At 45.0% G+C, this 19,112-nt stretch overlaps 1 protein-coding gene across 1 annotated transcript in view; it reads left to right on the forward strand.

The window, feature by feature from the left end:
* The window catches only part of LOC124300690 (glutamate receptor ionotropic, NMDA 2B), a 1,918,249-nt gene that overhangs the window by 63,046 nt on the left and 1,836,091 nt on the right, over positions 1–19,112 (forward strand). The window contains exon 2 of the mRNA XM_046755014.1: positions 4,186–4,671. Coding sequence (XP_046610970.1) covers positions 4,369–4,671 — 303 coding nt within the window. The 5' untranslated portion in view covers positions 4,186–4,368. The remainder of the gene's footprint in view (positions 1–4,185; positions 4,672–19,112) is intronic.

Genomic DNA, 19,112 nt, shown 5'->3' on the forward strand with positions numbered 1-19,112 from the left:
GCGCTAGTCGCTTCCTTTAATAATAAACAATAAAACAGAAACCAAAAACAAAATCTGACCCGACGCGCTAACCGCGATCATCCTCTACTAACTATAGCGCTAATCGCCAAACTTAACAATAAACCATTAGACAAACACTAAAACAAAACCTCACTTGACGCGCTAACCGCGACCGTCCTCTATTTTATAGCGCTAATCGCAACATTGACTAATGCGCTCAAGAGCAGAGCATTTACAGGAAAAAAAAACAAACAAACTATAACTTGCCGTGCTTGCCGCGCTAGTCGCAACCCTAGTTACTACCTCAAATCATATTTTCTTAATTCTACCTTGTTACGGCTTATCGCAACGCATCCGAGCTCACCTTCCCTGGGGTGCCCCAACTCGATTCGCGAATTCGAACACCTCCCCTTCGACGATTCGCGACCTACGCGAGAGGTGACACTGAAACCGGATAACGTGGCTCGACCTGGTACAGCGGAATTCAGCTCAAAGTTCAAAAACGAAAAAGACGCAAATAAAACCCGTGACTCTATTCAACATTCCCGATTACTCAAAATTGGCTCTACTTTATCACGCGCAATTCAGGCTACGGTCACCAAGAAAAAGATTCGGCAAAAGAATTTCGGATTCTTTTCTACAACGCCAATTCCAAAATGGCTATCCGTTCCTTGGCAAGACGAAACTTAATGCCACTCGAAATTCTTTCGCGAAAAGATTAACAGCTCTTACCGTTCCACATACATGCCAGGAACTCTCCTACCCCCTCGTTTTTAGCTGCCATCGTCCTCGCAACCACAATACCCGAACAACCAGCCACGAACTTAATGGCCTCGGCCTCGAAAATATCGTCTGTTTCGTGCAATCACTAGAACTAGAGTAATCTCGGAATTGACGATCGGCCGCAACGCGGATATGGCGACGCTACACCCTTCGTGACGTCATACCCGCAAGAATACGTAACAATCGATCCGTCATCGGTTTCGGGGATTGCGCATCTTGGCGCGCACCTGTCGTCGCGTCGCGGCGCAGAACTTAAAGCCAAATCGCGATGTCGTCCTCCGCGCAGCTCCATGGTGTTCCGGGGTCGAGCGGGGTGGTGCTCCCTCGTCGCTAGGCGGTCTCTCGCAGATTCGTTGGTCCGGTGTCGGCTGAGAGAGCGGGGGAGGCGGCGGCGCGCCAGCCACCAGTGGGAATCGCGTCCGCCTTGGATTCCCGCGTTGCAGGGATCTTCGTTGACTCTCCTTCCGCAACCTCGACATCTTTCCCTCGAAATCATCGCTATTCCGTCACTCCGAACTACTTCCAACTTCGTGGTTGACCGCTGGCTTGATGCCGTTGTACTCGATAATAAAAAAAACAAAAGCCTGCAATATCTTAATCGTTATTCGCTACAGTGTCCCCTCTCGGAAGCCTGGATGCGTGACTCTAGTTCTGGCACTCTTTTCTCCATCCAGTTCGCTACCGTGTATCCCCCCGAGTTTGGTTCCGCCGAGGATTCGGGGAGCCCCTTGTAACGGGCAACAAAAATTCCACGTTACAGTATGTAGGTTTGAGGTTAAATCTGTCCAGGTATAAGGGCATATATGTGGGTTTGAGGTTAAGTCTGTCAAGATCTGAGGGCATATACGTAAGTTTAAGGTTCAATTTTTCAAGGTATAGAAGGGTGGACGGAAGGGCGAGGATCCTGGTTCCTGGAAGGGCCTGGCAGCAGAGAAAACGGCCGAGGCCCAAAAGGGAGGGGAGCAAGGTAGTGATGGGAAAGGCAGGTGGTGCAAGGAAGGTCTGAATTCTTGACACGGTGGCGGCGGCGGCGGCTAGATAACTTTATAATATAGACAGATATATTAGTCTGGTCGAGAAGTGAGTTCACTGAGAAAAATCGTTAGAATGGTCTTAAAAATATGGCGATTGGTGCATTGGATTCAGAATTTAAAATGATGAAACCGGTATTTTTTAATTAATCCGCCATTAAAAATTTCAATAGTTATAAACAAAAAACGAAAAGAAAAAAAGGGAGTCTCCGTTTTATAGCTATAATTTCGAAAATATAAAAGATAAATGAATTTTGAAAAAAGATCCTAAAAGAGGAGGAAATTTCCGATGGAAAAGTCTGTACTCCCGGAACTCTAGCTTTATTATGTATAATTTTAATTTAACGTTGAAAATAGGGCTCCGCGCGGCCGTTTCGGTGCCTAGGCGTCACCGCCTAGCGAAGCATGCAACACGAAACAATTTTTTTATAACATTCAATATTAATTTAAAAATTTGAATAAATTATAGTGTTATCTAGACACTTGAAGGAATGTAGTCTTACCAAAAAAAAATTTTTAACTCGATTTTCGTTTAAGTTATTTCATTGTTAATTAACTCATTTTTCGTAGACTTGACTTTTCATAAAATCACTTGTAAAAGTTTAAAAAATGGATCTATAAATTTTTTTTCTTTTGTGAGCTCTTATATGTATAAATGTAAAGAAAATCACGACACTCGTGTACTTGTGTCGTGCTTCTCTCAAGTTTTGATTCTGCCGCGTTACCGACGAAGGTCACCGACCGATGGCGCGGTAGAGCACGGGCTTGGGGAGACGACCAGTAAATTTTGAGAGAGTAGAATTCAAAAAGAAAATATTCAACAACGTTGAACGAATGAGATAACGGTTATCACGGGACTTTTATATAGAAATAAAATATAGGAATTAGAAGCTTTAAATGTTGTTTCTCTTACTTTTACAGGTAAGAACTAAGGTTATTAGTGAGTTTTGTACATAGTGTAAATACATAGTGTAAATAAATCTCTTACTTTTACAGAAACGCAATTGAGTTTTGATTCTAACCTAAACTGGACGCGGAAAGACTTATTACATAAATAATAAATACGATTCAGTGGTAAAAGTTTATAAAAGTTTTTTCATTTGTTTATAATGATTTTTCAAAGTTATCAAAAATGGAAAAATCCGGCTAATGTTATGAAAAAATTTTTTTTTCATAAATCTTGAATTTTGGTTGTTTTTAAATTAATATGTTGCGTTTATTAGCTTGGCTGAAAATTTTTTAACGTGTATTGCTTAAAAATTTATTATAAACAAATAGACAAGTTGAATATTTTTGAAAAATTATTTTTGGTCATTTTATTGTCTTAGTGAAATAATGATTTTAAAAAAAAAATTTTTTTCTTAAAAAAATTATTTAATTGTTTATAACTGTTTTTTTCATTTATCCACCATTTAAATTATTTATTAAGGAATAATTTTTTTTCTAAAAATCATCATTTACAATTGTTAATATAATTATGAAAAAAATTTTAGAGAAAAATTTTTTTTACAACTCTGATGCACATGGCTGTATTTGTAATTTTTTAAAGTAACGAAAAAAAATAAAATGAAAATATAAATTTGTTTATAACAAATTGTTTATAAAATAAACAATGAAAATTCAAATAGAATAAAAATTTTTTTTCATAATTATATTAACAATTGTAAATGATGATTTTTAGAAAAAAAATTATTTCTTAATAAATAATTTAAATGGTGGATAAATGAAAAAAACAGTTATAAACAATTAAATAATTTTTTTAAGACAAAATTTTTTTTTTTAAATCATTATTTCACTAAGACAATAAAATGACTATATACATATATTATAATCTGTAAAATCTCATCTTTGCGAAAGTGTCTTTCACATTCAACTTTAGGTGGCTTCATAAAACAATTTTGCCTCGGAATCGATTTCTGCCAAAACCGCATCGAATTTTACAGAACAGCAAAAGAGTGGGACGGTTCTTTATTGGAATTATAGCCCGATGCCGCGATGCAGCGATGTACAATTCGGAGCCATGCTTCGGCGGTCACCTATTTTTGATTTTATACCTCTACTTCATTTTGATTGTTCAATATATTATCGTGTTTGTAACCAACTTTCTTGAAATTGGAACTTGAATAATCACACTGTTAATCATATTTGACAACACCAACGTATATTGAAATCTGTGTAGTTTCGTGTATATCCATACGAAGTGACTGTCAGCGCGCCACAGTTGAAAAGATGGTACAACCCGGAATTAACCGACAATAAGAGGGACCGATTGTAATACATCTAGCCTAGAGCAGTTGCAAATCCTCCAATATACGCCCGTCCTTCTTAAACTGCCAGCTCTTCATAAACCTTTTATTCTTTTCTGTTTTAGATTTTTCCAAGCCAATTGCGATAAGTACGGAAATTTGACCAACACATCGAAGAAGAGGACATCTTATCAACCCAGTCATACCAATCATGCTTAGTGGATTCAATCACAGTTTGAAGATAGGTACAGCTTGAATTGGATATTACGAAAAAGATATTCAAGTTCAGTCATTCTGACCGCGAAAAAATGAGGGTTACTTCCGGTATTCTTTTGTTCTCATTCGGGTTTGTTGCCTTCGCATCAACACGAGACAATAGTATAATGCGAGTTGGAAGTGGCATCAAGATTGGGACCAGTGAGAAAGGATCTGTGAGAGGTGGTAGCTTTGGTACTAGTAGGGTACGTACGGGTATTCGAATTGGTGACGCTAGGATTCATAATGGATCCGCGCGGCAACGAATAGTTCAGCCGATTGAATCGACGGAAGTCCCTCAACTTATTACTACATTTTCATCAGCAACTAATCAGGATGTAATGAATAACTTGACGGTAAGTCGAAAAATAGTTTGCAGCAGTCATTTGTCCGATATTTATAAAGCTGACGTTTACTAGTCGCTGAATCCCCGAATTCAATTTATCTGATTTTGTTATCACTATCAATTATTAAGCACAGATAGTTTGTTGTAAGGCATTAAGAAATCCACTATGATTAGTCATGGTTAAAAGTACGGCACACGTGTGATTTATAAAGAATCCTAAATCAGTCGACACCTCCAATTCTCATCTTGTTCATACACATTGTAGAGTACCAAAACCAAAGAAACACGTTTTTTAAAAGGGTGAAAGCGACCCTCAAAGATTGCCGCCCAAGGAGATGGTTTCTCAGTTTCAAACAGTTGTGCTTAATGTATTTGGATAAAGCCTACGCTGAAATATTCCCATGATTGATTGAAACCCCTCGAAACTGTTTTTAGTGAATAAAAAAGTACGTGACTCTTAGTTTTCGGCGCAGCGTAACATATTTGCGTAATATATGGAGGGGTGGAATAGCCTCAGGTTCGTTGTTAATCAATGTGAGTTTCCGTCAGTGAAGTGAAATAGGGGTTCGAGAGTACATAGTGTAATACCTTGACTATAGCGCACAAACTATATTAATGTCTTACTTCATATTTTTTCGGGGTCGTAGCTAGTTAGTCGCTAACAATAATAATAGAAAAAAGGAGATTTCAGGACTGCGGAAGGCTGGGAAGAATTCTTTTTCGTAGACTTGAAAAATAATCTTTTTTCTGACCTAACCCTAGTCACCTATTTGGGGTCCAGATCACCCCAAACTCCACTTAACAATCATTTTTACTAAATTCAAGCAGTTCTGGATGAATAAAGATTGATTAAAAGACTCATATCACCGTAGAACGTGCATTTCGAGAATCAAGAAAACTCTCACTTACGATCTTCAAAATAACTATATTTTCGAAAGGACCCCATGACCTGCAGTATTTTTTTTCTTCAAGTACTGTGTCTTAAAAATGCCTAAATAAAATTTTAGCCAAAAATATTGCAAAATTGTAGGAGTTATGATTTTTTCAGTAAAACAACTGACTTTTTCTTTTTGAGAATGCTTTACAAGGCTCGAATTTAATTTTTCCCAAATAACTAATTAGATCCCATTCTTGACATACTAAAGTACTCTAAGGAATTTTTTCATCACAAAATTCTGCACAAAATGAGTATGTCAACGTTTCAAATTTGGCTCAGGTCAGGGTAACTCCGTGTAATGAGGAAGCTTCCGTAGGTGTAAATGACTTTTATTTCCATATGTTAAGCTCGATTCCCAGACCTTGTGGTGTCCAAATGTACGAACTTCGATAATCTGTTCATTTAGATATCTCGTTCAGCTTGTCTCAATCTGAAATTATGTTGCTGTGGGTCGCACCAGCTATCACTGTGTGTGATTAAAATAATTTTTCGTACACAGCACTTCCATTTGAACACACATTTATTAACAATAAGAGACTCTTTCAACCGATTCTCGACGTTTGGTTTTATAATGGTGTTATTCGCTTATTAAATCATGTTAGTTATACTTAGGTTCGAAGTTTCTGAATATGAGGGTTTTATGATTTAGAACGATCTGCATTGTTCGTAATTTCGAAGTGTTCTGAATTGTCTGACGTCTTAATTAGTACTGCGTTCAAATTATCTCTGTTTTCTCTGTTGTCTAAAATGATCCTCTGTTGCATCAGTCTGGTTTAGAAAAGATCTTCAATAGTGGGAGTTTTGAAAAGGCTCCTGATTGGTCTTTAGCTACGTTAGTGCAAGGAGATTGGTCGTGAAGATGCTAATTGGCGCAGTGCTAACAAGATACTTAGTTTCAACAATGCATTTTTGAGTTCTGAGAATGACACTTACAAGGAACATTTGCGAAGTATCCGCCTCCGATTTTGATGAAACTTGGTAAGAATGTTGAGTACTCTAAAATAAGAGATACGTATTTTTTTATATCGGATGAAATTGATGGCCAACGTCATCAACGAAAAATCGATCGATTTTCATCGAAAGGCAATGGAAGCCGTTTTCGTAAACGTAAAGGATTCAGAACTTGAGTAAACTAACTCATTACGTCGATAAGGGTCATTCTTCAATATCGGAAGATCTTGAAAATCAACCATATAAACAATGAGCGTTAGGATCCTCTGGCTCTAAACTCTTCGTATGACCATTCAATCAAACTATCATTTATTGCTTGCATACATGACATGCGAGATCAAGGATATCCTCTCATGTTTTGCATGTCAGTATGTGTAGGCGATAACTTGCCCATACTGTATAAAATGACCAGGACGTTGGGAGTAGGTATCATTGTCGTTCGTCAGTTCAGTGTTTGGTTGACCAATGGCAGTCAGTCATGTCATCAACGTACTAACCTTGCTGTTAGTAGAATTTGGTGGTCCAGGCAACGACATTATAAGACTCGAACCAACGGAATTGCACTTCAAAGAATTAGTGCATACAATCATCACCAATTCTCTGGATGATTTATCTTTCCTCGTTGTGCATGAGACAAGATTAGAACTAGAGGACTCTGTAGCAGCAAGTAAAGCAGCAGCTACGGATACTGATTGGCTAACGGAAGGTATAACAAGCATACCAGTACCAGAAAGCTGTACATCCGTTGAAAAACCGCAGTGCGTACCCGAAGATGAATTAATAGATTTCGAGTATAAACAAAGAACTGTCGATTACTGGCAAAGCGGAAAAAAAACATCGAACTTTTGTAGTAGTTCAAAACAGGTTCAAGCGACTCAAATCTGAACGACAATTACGAAGATGGGCGGCACAAGTCGGAGCTGGTGGAACACGTAAGGATAAGTTGATTCGGATTGCAAAAATACGTTTGATATGTTCGTGGCAGCAATGGAATCGAGATTAACAGTTCATGATGTGGATCTCCGACGTTGGGCATTACAAGCAAGGATCAAAAAAAAATTTCCATCATTTTTAGCCGGACACACGTGGTTATGGACATTCAAACCGAATCGTTTCCCGTAAAATCACAAAAATCATCTAACAAGGGCGAGCATTGCCCAAGAACAGAACTTGAATGAGCACTGCGAAAGTTTCGTTAATGAAGTAAAGCCACTTATCCAACAATATGGATCACAAAATGTATCCAACTTGGAAAGTGGCTTAAATTTGGAGATACATTCCGGGCGAATGTTAGCTCCTGTCGGCCAGAAAAAGATTGAAACTGTGATACAATCCGTATCTTCGACGACCCACAGTTATACTATACAGCATACTATATCTGCTGATGGAACGCTGCTATCTCCTCTTCTTGAAGTATTGAAGGAAACGAGTGGGGTATTGGGACCCAGAGTGAGAGAAACTATGTTCAGACCACCTAATATTCACATTATGGCTTCCAAGTGTGGAAAGCTTACTAAAAATCATATGCAAATGTAGCTTCGGGAAGTATACCTTCCCAATACAGGTAATGCAAGCATCCTGTTACTCGATTCATGGAGTGGACAATGCGAGCGCAGTGTTCAGGAAGCAGTACCGGATGATCGATACTTGAAGCTGATGACCATTTCAAAAGGAACTACAGGACACATTCAACCGTCAAACGTATATGGGTTTCGTGCGTGGAAAAATTTCGTAAGATGTTTTTCCGACATGGTGATCTTTCTTGGCTATGATATCAATCTTCACCTACGAGATAATATTCTCAAGCTACAATCTCTGACGCACAACCAATTTTCGTCTCCACGATTTTGAAACTTATTTAAATATTCATGGCACAAAAGTGGATACGTGGATACTAGACCACCGCGTTTTTAAAGTCCATCAGAATTTTGTTACGAAACAAATTTGACATTAGAGTGTCATATATGTGGCGAGGTCGCAATAATCACTTGGTGTAAAATACCACTTTGTTTGAAACACTTTTTTACAGAATTTCATTATTGCCATGACTTTATTCCGTAGAGGAGCCATTCATATAAGCAAGGATTGTTACGATAAAACCAACAAAATATAACTATCATTGTATATATGGGAATTCACTATGGTTGTACCGTTCAAATAAAATTATATACAATTACCATTTTGGCAAAATGTTACAGGTGGTACAAATAAAGAAATTCTGAATTATGATACTCCTGCTATCGTTTTATCCCGTCATTGAACCAGAAATGGATGGATTCTGAAGTACTCCAGAAACAGATATAGATATCAATTTTCGTAGAGATGGCGGATATTGTGATAATTTTCTACCGCCGTTTTGAATTCGTCGCTTCGAATTTCGAATTTTCGTGGTCAGATCCATGATCAGCGACCTCGAAAAGAGCTTCCACCGACTTTCGGTGAAAATAAATCAACTTCTGGTTATTGACGTCGGCCATGTTGGATCCGCCATTTTGAACATTCAAATTTGGCCTTCAGATCTGGAAATAGCGACGTCGAAAACCCTTAGGAATCAAGTTTTCCTGCAATCTGTACATTGGGCCCTAATATGCAATATATTGTAAATTGTCAAAAATAGCATTTCAGGGGGATAGTTCACCCCCTTAAAATCAGTTTCAGCCGATATAAAAAAATACATATCTCTTACTTTAGCGTACTCAACATTCCTACCAAGTTTCATCAAAATCGGAGGCGGACACTCCGCGGATGTTCCTTGTTAGTGAACTGATCATATTTTCTTTTCTCACCTTCCTTATGTTCAGTCATGGAGGTTTATGAATCTGCGTTCTGCAAATTTCGATTATAAGACCAGGTGGTCTATATGCGGTTGAAGATATGAATCTATGATTGAAAATTATATATACTGCATAGTGTAATGTTCACGACTTTATAATATGTCTCTATATCATGATTATGATATGTACCTATGTAATATACAGCGACACACGAGCGACATTCAGTTATTGGTTAGAGAGCGTCGAGCGTTTTACACATGTACACATCATTTCCTCATTTATATTAAATGTATTTTTACTCTATTAGTATTAACATTAATCCCGGGTATTATTAATTAATGCGTTATTTTTCTAATACATCACAACTGGCGACGAGGTTTTACGAACTACTGTGCAGAGTTGGCTTAATTAGTGCAAATTTAGTGGTCATTTTGCGTTCGACGCCGTATTCGATTTCCACGTAATCGTAAAAGCACTATACACGGGAAATTTGAGCAGTGAAACGGGTGTAGTGATTGTGTTACGTCCAGCATACCACCTCTCCCTATTTATCCTATTCGCTAACTCTCCCACAGTTCTTATATGAATATCACGGTCTCTCTCCTGTCCTCTTATCTCTACCTAGTCTCACGCTATTCACTGTCGCGCTTACTCATCTAATTCTATTCCCTTCCTCTAGAAGCTTCACATCTTTTCTGCACCCGTACGTTTCTCGTCTCTGGAGTCATTCGTATCCTAACTCTCAAGAACCTCAGAGCTATAGCTCTTAAATAACTCCGTACAACACACTTCAATCTTACCCCTATCTCGACTTCTTGGAATAAATATATACTTGATATCACCAACAAATTCAACGTTACTTAATCCTCAATCCAAATTCCGGTTGTCTTAGTACGTGAAAGCGAAGCCAAATCAAGTTATTCCTACCGCTCGGGAGTAAACCACATTCACGGACGTAACATTGGTGGCAGCGGTGACCTTCGCTTTCCGGAAATCCAGTGATACAATTTTACGTGCGTGCTCCGCATGGAGTGCCATCTGATAGACCGGTTCCAAATTGTACAAGCTCAGTGATGTTAATACAAAAGTAATACCACTATGTAATAGTATTGAAGACACTCTGAAAATCATATTCTACGATTAACGTAATCAACGGTCTGTGATTCACACGAACGTCACAAACAAAACCGTATCTCCAAATCGATATTGCTGCAAAACTATTTCCTGCTGCTACTACGAGGAAATCTTCATTCTTCACGACTTCTAGTACAACACAACGCACACCGACGTCATCACTGCCTACAGACACGAAATCGCTATACCAACATCCTCACGGAAGAATGCTACATTTTCTTCCATTCCTTCTCTTCATCCCCACTTTGTAAGTCAGCAAATCCTAGGTTAAAATTTACAACATGGCTACCGAAAGCATTTTTCCGCATCTGCCTCTTAGAGATGCATTGGCTCTGATTCCCACGTTGAATCGCACTAATATGCCTGTATCCGAATTCATAACTGAAGTAGAATGCGCAAAACAAGCTGTCTTAGTCAGAGAACTGAATTTATTCTCCAAACTCATTCGCACGAAAATCGAAAGCGACGCGCGTAAATATGTTAAGTCAGATAACCCGGATTCTCTTCGAGATTTGCTAGACTGCATAAGACAGGCCTACGCATCTAAACAACACTTCCCAGATATCCAGCTGGACCTCGCACAATCGGCACAGAGGCGAGACGAGAGTGTTCTAGATTACGGTGCTAGAATAAAACATCTGTTAAAACAAGCGTGCGAATCAATAGATGCCTCAGAATCTATCAGTGATGCTCAAGTGCTGAAGAAAAATATCGAAGAAACCGCAAGACTAAGATTTATGAAAGGTTTACTAGACGAATTAGAAATAAGAGTGGCTCATGAGAATCCACAAACCCTACAAACGGTTATAGACACGGCCACCAAGACCAAAAAACTATTATCGGATAGAATTTAACTAGCCTCGTACCGTGATACTAATTACAAAACACAAAACCATATGAAATGTAGTATATGGATACGAACCGATCGCATCGAAAAATATTGTCCTGAACGATCTTCCGTATTAGTAGTGTGTGGATACTGCAAGAAGGCAGGTCATATTATAGAAGAGTGCAGAACAAGGCAGCGGAACAATACAACTTGCACGCAGTGTGGTCGCAAAGGCCACTCAAGCGATAAGTGCCGCTCAAACCGGTTCCAATATCCCCAGAATCCGAACATCCACCAAGATTCAAGAGTTTTCCAAAATAACACGAATCGTCAACAACAGAACAATCCCAACACCCAATATCGAGCAAGAGACCCGACAAACCAACCTTTAGACCAGACGCGAAATGACAGTCAACGCTCACAACGGTATAACACACCAAATCCTTCACAATCGAATTTCAGGGTTAATTATGTAACACAAGATCACTCAAACGATAGTTGCGATGCAGGTGTCCACCCGGAAGTTTCATTCGAAGCAGAGCAACACGGCGAATATTCAGGCAACGCGAGCCATTTAAACGAGTTCAGGGACGGCCGCGCGGACGCATCGACCTCCCTCAAATCGGAGCAGCGTCCAAACCAAACGTCAACTCCGTACAACTCCGCGAACTAATAGAATCTGGACCTCCACAGATTCGAACACAATGCCCGCAGTCTTTGAATGGGTACATGACACTATTAATAGATACTGACGCTAATATTAATTTGTTAAAAATCGATAAAATCGACTCAAGAGTCCATGTCACAAAACAGACGTTAGGCAGATTTCAGGGATAGCGGAAAAATCCATCAGAACAATAGGAAGTCTTTACCTCAAGTTAGCTAATACACGCCACGAATTCCATCCTGTTGATAACTTCTTCTTTATCATAGAAGACGGTATACTGAGTTCAGACTTTTGACGTTCGGAAGAGGCGACTATCTGTTTCAAAAACAACTACCTTATCTCTTGCGAAACCGGCGTTATTCCCTTTAACAAGCATAGAACCAACACAAAAACACCACCGCGTATCCTCATAACATCTGTCACACAAACACCGAAGGTTCGACTAACCATCGGTGAACTCACACGACAACCTAGCACATGTATAGTTGACACCGATGCTGATGTAAACATAATTAAACTCGGAGCAATACATCCGCATGTTCCATGTAAATTACTCCAAGGTCAGATCCACGTTACCAGTGCTATACACGAGCCAATAAAAGTATTAGGAACAAATAGCATTCGAATCGGTGACAACCTTCATATATTTCATATAGTCGACGATCTGTTCCCGATACAAGAAGACGGAATCTTAGGATCGATGTTTTTACGGAACGAAAATACAACGATATCTTTCGATACAGAAAAAATAATACCGAACAATACTAGCAAACCATTCAAACTCCTATACGAAGACTACATATTGATACCACCACGAACGGCTCAGGTGACTGCACCGAAAATATCGAATCTCTCGGTAAAAACGGGATTCATAGAACAGTTGGAAGTAGGCGGTAACATATTCCTGGGACAGGCCCTGGTTACCAACCAACAAGAGTTTGCTTACGTTTATGCAATAAACTCCAACGAATCAGCTGTGGAAATAAGAAGACCAGTCGTAACACTAGAAGAAGTCGATAAACTCATGAGCACCGCCACGCTCAGCGCGAAGACACACCTAACGCATTCAAGTACTGCAAGCAGCGGACAGGTCTTACTAGCACAGGTCTTACATGAAAAAAAGGGATCGAGAATCTCGTTCTTCTCACATCCCTAAATTAAGATTCTAGACGCCTTGACATTTTGAAAGAAAAATTGCGATTGGATCATTTGAATGACGAAGACAAACAATTGATAGTTAATCTTTTTATCGAATTCAACTATTTATTTTTCCTCTCAGGTTTCCCCTGACACATACAAACTTAGTCAGCCATACGATCCCTACTACTAATGACGCATCAATTCATATCAAACAATACAGACACCCAAGAGTACATAAAGATGAAATACAAAAACAAGTGACAGTAGTTATATAAGGGGTGTTCTGGCTCAAACTGACTTACCGACCTCATATAGTGCTGCAAGACGCGCCTCGCCTGTAGTCGGTTTGTTACCGGTCCAAACTAACATGCATGACTGACATGGCTGACTGACATGCAAGATGGCTGACTAGCATGCAAGATGGCGGACGAGATGACGGGGCATGTAGTCGGTGCGTTACCGACCTAACCTAACCTAACTTAACCAATATAAACAACAAGATGGCGGGGGGCGGGGGCAAAATGGCTGACATGATATCGAAACAGGCTGCTAACCTGACCTTACCTAACCTTTTTTTTTTTTTTTCTTGTTCCAGCGGCGAAGGGGAAATCTTCAAAAAACATCCGGATGTTCTTGGATATCTTCGAATAGTGCCGGATTCTTACCGGGTAAAACCCCTCCGCCGCTCGTCACCCAGGACGAAGCAGGACCGCTTTCGCATTACTTCACTCCGTCTCTGTGTCCGGCCTGGTATTCTAGGCCTCTCTCCTGCGCCCTACTGTGTGTCAGTGTATTTGTCTGTCTGTCTGCCTGTCAGTCAGTGTGTGTGACGTGGACCATCTTAGTCCGACTATCACCCCTTCGTCAGTTCTCCCGCGTCCCTCGACGTAGTGTGAGCCATCTAAACCCGACACTCGCGCCTCGAGTCTTGTCCTGTGTCCGTTCTGCGTCCGTACAGAAAGTGCTCGCTCCTTACCACTTTCTGCACAGCATGTTCCTGGCCATTTTAGTGTGGCCCTCTCCTTCTTCCGCCACGCTACTGTGGCCCGTCTTCTCCTGCGCAAACCACCAGTCGGAGCGAGTTTCCCCCTCTCCCACCGTGGAACGGCCGTGGGGAAACATTCCCTCGTGTTCAGCAGTGCTTCCGCACTGGCAGTTGGCGATGAACACCACCCCGTCCAGCACGACGATGTCCAACCCCGACGGCTGCATGCTGAGCGGGCTCACAGAGTTCACCAATTTCTGTGTCCCGACATGACGCCTTTTAAAGTAGAGGATAGCCCGGTTGTTTCCAACGTAATTGACATCGCCGTATGTCATGCGTACCGTAGCACTCTCTCTGCTTCTCGTCCCTTCCTTGGTACCAGTTGGTTGACCTCTTCTTAGCAGCTCTGCCGCGTGGTGCTCCGCCAGCCTCTGGATCCTGTCCATCTCCTCTCCGATGTTTCCTTCCCGCCGCCGCGTCGGATCGGTTTCGTGGAGGTACCCGGCGCCTTTGAAGCACACAGTGTGCCTGTACTTCAGGTCGCATCCGCATCCGGCCCCGCCCGCATCTCGCCTAGGCTCTATCGTGCGCGGTCCCTCTCCTGGCCTCCTGTCCCTCTCCGCTGCTTCTTTGGTGCGTAGGACTTTTGACGCGTACCTGGTGACCGCCTCCCACTACTCTCGACCCTCTAGCATCGACGTTACCACGTCATGAATGCTGTTCTTTCGGCCCGTGACCCTCATCAGCTCTTCCCTACTCTACGCCCACGCCGGGCAGTGAAACCAGGTGTGCGTGGCGTCGTCCCTTTCTGCGTTGCAGTGGTGGCATCCCGGGGTCTTCTCCTTCCCTATTCGGTGCAGATATGCCTCGAAGCATCCGTGCCCCGTGAGGTTCTGTGTCAGGTGGTAGTCCAGATGGCCGTGCCTCCTGTCCAGCCACGGTCCCACTGTTGGGATGGCTTGCCTGGTTCAGCCACCTTCCTTCCCGCCACTCACCGTCCCATTTCTCTATCGTTGTCCTCCTTTCTTCCCGTCTTATCGCGGCTCCGGCTGCTCCGTCTCGACCGGTTCCCCCAGCCCCCGCGGCTGCGATCCTCCCTCTTTCTTTCGCCATGAGCCGGAGCGGTACCATTCCGGCCAGGACCATCGCTGCCTGGGTGGACACTGTGCGGTAGGCTGATATCACCCTCAAGGTGCAGGTCCTTGCGACCGCCTCCAATCCGGCCTCGTTTCTTTTGACTCCGAGCGCTCCCTCCCATACCGGTGTCGCGTACAGCGCTACTGAGTACGCCACGCCCGCCAGAAGCTTTCTTCTGCCCGCGGACGGGTCCTCCAGATTGGGCATTAGCCTGGATATGGCCGCCGTTACCGCTGCCGCTTTATCTGCAGCCCTCCTGATGTGCTCCGCGAAGTTGATCTTCGCGTCGATCGTTACTCCGAGGTACTTTACACTGCTAGTTGGTTTGACCTCGTGTCCCTTCACATTTATGGGGTTCACTCTGAGGGTGTGCCTCCTAGTTAGCTCTACTATCTCGGTCTTCCTCTCGGCCAGATCCAGACCCCTCGTTCGGAGCCAATCCCACACACCAACCATCGTTTCGCTCGTTTTCGCCTCCAGAAGTTCGGCGTTCCGCGCAGTGACCACCAGGGCGATGTCGTCGGCAAAGCCAATGGCGGTTACCCCCGCGGGCAGGTCCATGCGGAGTAGGCCGTCGTAGGCAATGTTCCACAGGAGCGGACCCAGGACCGCACCCTGTGGAACCCCCGCTGTGAGCCGGCGCGTTCTCGGTCCCTCCCTAGTGCGCTACATGAGTAGCCTGTTCTCCAGGTAACTCGCGACCATATCTAGGAGGTACGCCGGTATGCTCTCCCTGGCCTCGAGCCCTTTGAGGATAGTGCCGTGCCCCACCGCGTCAAAGGCGTTTTTGACATCCAAAAGCGCCAGTAAGCAGGGGGCCGCAAGTCGTCCCTTACGCTCATTCGCCTCCCCGGCGATCTTTACGACTTCGCCGATCGCTTGGGTGATGGACCTGCCCCGTCTGAAACCATACTGCCTCTCGGCTAGTCCCCCTGCCTCGTGCAACGCTGAATCCAGCCTGGCATGGATCAGTCTCTCCATCAGCTTCCCGGTCGTCTCCAGTAGGCTGATCGGCTGATATTTCTGGAGCCCGCCCTCTTCCGCTGGTCCCTTGGGTAGTAGTACCAGCTTCTGCGTCTTCCAATTGCCATGGAATTCTCACGTGTTCAGGCACTCGTTGTAGGCTTCCAGCAGCAGCTCTGGGCTGTGCTCGGTTACCATAGTCGGGGCCTCGTTTGGGATGCCATCTGGCCCGGGTGCTTTCCCCCTACCAAGCTTCCTAGCGGCCGCCATCAGTTCCGCCACCGTAAATAGTTCTGGCCGTTGCCCATCTGGTGTCCGCTGGCTTTGCCACCCTGGCTCCGCACGCTCTGGGAAGAGCTCCTCGAGCACGCGTTCAACCGTCCGAGGGTCGTCCGGTTGGCGCAACCCCCCCAGCCTTTTGGTCACGAGCCTGTATGGGAGTCCTCACGGGTCGTCGTCCACCAGCCTGATCAGCTCCTCCCAGCATTTCGCCTTGCTGGCCTTGATTTCGCTTCTCAGTCGCTTCTTTGTTGCCTTGTACTACGCTAGGCTATCCACTGGCTCCTCTCCCCTCGCTCTTTCCCTTTGGACTCTCCTTCTTGCCTGGATACAGGTCTTCCGTAGCTGGGCGATCTGATCGGCCCACCAGTGCGCTGCCGGTCTCTCCCGAGGGGGCCTTCTCCTAGGCATCCCTGCATTACACGCTCCGACGATGGTGTTCATTGTCGCCTCCACCGCCGATCTACCCGTCCTTTTCCTCGCGCTCTGCAGGAATGCCACCATGGCTTCCTTGTTCATTTTTTTGACCCATCCCTGGTCGGCCTCCTCCCTCGTTTTCCTCCTCCCTGCTGCTGGTGACCACCTCATGGTGATGTATCAGTAGTCGCTGAGGTTCTCCTCCTCCGATACCGTCCAGTCCCCCATCTCCGCGACTACGCACTGGCTGGCCATTGTAATGTCCACGACCGAACGAGACCCAGTGCCAGGCTTGTGCCAGGTGTAGGCCCTCCCCACGTTGAGAGGGGTCAGATCAAGGCTAGCCATAAGGTCTGCCACCTCTCTACCCCTCTTGTCCCTCCTGGCGGAACCCCACGCGGGCGACTTCGCGTTGAAGTCCCCGGCTATGAGGATCCTACTGCCAGCTCCTCTGGTCGCCTCCGCTAGTCCGTCCAGATCTCTCTCGAGCTCCTCCAGTCGGGCCTTAGGCGAGAAGTAACAGCTGAAAAAGGCCGTTCCTCCCGCTCTGGCCCAGACATAGCCCTCGCCCCTTCCACCACGTTCCAGGTTGCCTTTGTAGCGACGCGTAGTGGTGATGGCCGCGTCTCCTCTGGTATCGACTACCCACTCGCCCTCTTTTACCGCGACGCTGGGCTCAGACACCAGTAGTATCCCAGCGCCCATCCTTTTCGTCGTGTGGTCCAGGAGATCCTGGGCGGCCCGGCAGCAGTTCAGGTTCACCTGGATGATGGCGGTACCATGTCCCCCCCGTCCCAGATGGGTCGAGCTACGCTTGGCATTGCGACCACATTAGCCCCAGTTTCCTCCTAAACTGTACCTCGGTTCTCGTGGGGGAGAGGAATACTTGGTCTACGCTTCCCTGGCTTTCGCTTGGTGTCGTACCTACCACCCTTCCCATTCTGTTTCGGCCCAGTCTCACCCTGGTTTTCTCTAGCTCCTTTCAAAACATTAGGCATCGCGCGCTGCCCGCAAAGTGGTTGGCTCGCCAGTTCTCATTCGTGCAGGGGAGGCACCTCGAGCTCGACTAGCACCATTTTCCTGGTGTCCCAGCCTCCCGCATTTTCTGCACGCGTTGGCGTTGTCACTCCCGGCGCACTCGGTGCTCCTGTGCCAGAATCCTTGGCAGCGGAAGCACTTATCAACCGCTATCCTTTCCCGTATGTTGCACTGAGTCCAGCCTATTCTTACTTTTCCCAGTGCTATGACACTCCTTCCTACCCTCTCGGGTAGTCTGATGGTCGCGGCCTAGGTCCCGCTGTACGCCTGTCTCAACCTGATCTCGCCCTTCAGCTCGACCTCCCCCTTTAGCGCTGCGCCCAGCGCCTGGCTCACCTCGGCTGCTTCGGTGATCTCATCGATGTCCCGAATTTCGACCACTAGTGTGGGCTCCAGTGCTGAGACCTTGCTCTACTGTCCCATTACTCCTACCACCGCTTCCTTAAGGGCCTGGTCCCCCTTGCTGCCCCTCTTCAGTTCTAGGAGGACGTCACCCCCCCCCCCCCCCTAGTCATTTTGACCGCAGCGATCTGGGCCTTCCCAGGGTCAACTTGATCCTTGATCCTGCGCAGCACCTCCGCGTAGCTGCCGGCGCCATTACCCGTTTTAATGAGTACCGCATCGGGTCTCATGGGTTTCCTGGGCTCCCTCTTTGGTCGCCCCGGGTTTATCGCCGGCGGTCCGGGGTCCGCGGGCTTCGGGTCCGCCCTCTTTTACTTTGGTCCAGTCTTTTTACCTCTTCCGACCATCGCTCCGCTTAATCGGCTGTCCCCGTTGGCCCAACCGCCTCCCCCTCGCTTTCACTGTCCTTCGCACAGTGTCTCTTCTCCACCGTCCCCTCGCACGGGAAGACCTGATTGTTGTTGCTGGTTGACGCCTCCCCGTTCTTCTGCGTCTGTCTTTGCGGCTCCTCGTTTGGCCTTGCTGTAGCCGGTTCCTTCTCGCTGCTGAGCTCCACTGTTATCTGTTTTGGCTGGCCTCGCCCTCTTCCGTCGGATGTCGCGTCCAGCTTTTTTGTAGCCCAGCTCCACCCCCGCTCCACCTGCCGGATGAGGATCGCGGCCTTGCTCGACGCTTCCTTGAGGGCGGCGTGGGCGTTCCTGTGCTCCCTCGTAAATTTCTCCATGCCGTCGATCAGTTTCTTTAGGGCTGCGATTGTGTCCCCTCCCTTCCTCGCCTCGTCTTTCGTTCCCTCCTGCG

Source organism: Neodiprion virginianus, chromosome 3, assembly GCF_021901495.1.
Source record: "Neodiprion virginianus isolate iyNeoVirg1 chromosome 3, iyNeoVirg1.1, whole genome shotgun sequence".
Classification (NCBI taxonomy): Eukaryota; Metazoa; Arthropoda; class Insecta; order Hymenoptera; family Diprionidae; genus Neodiprion; species Neodiprion virginianus.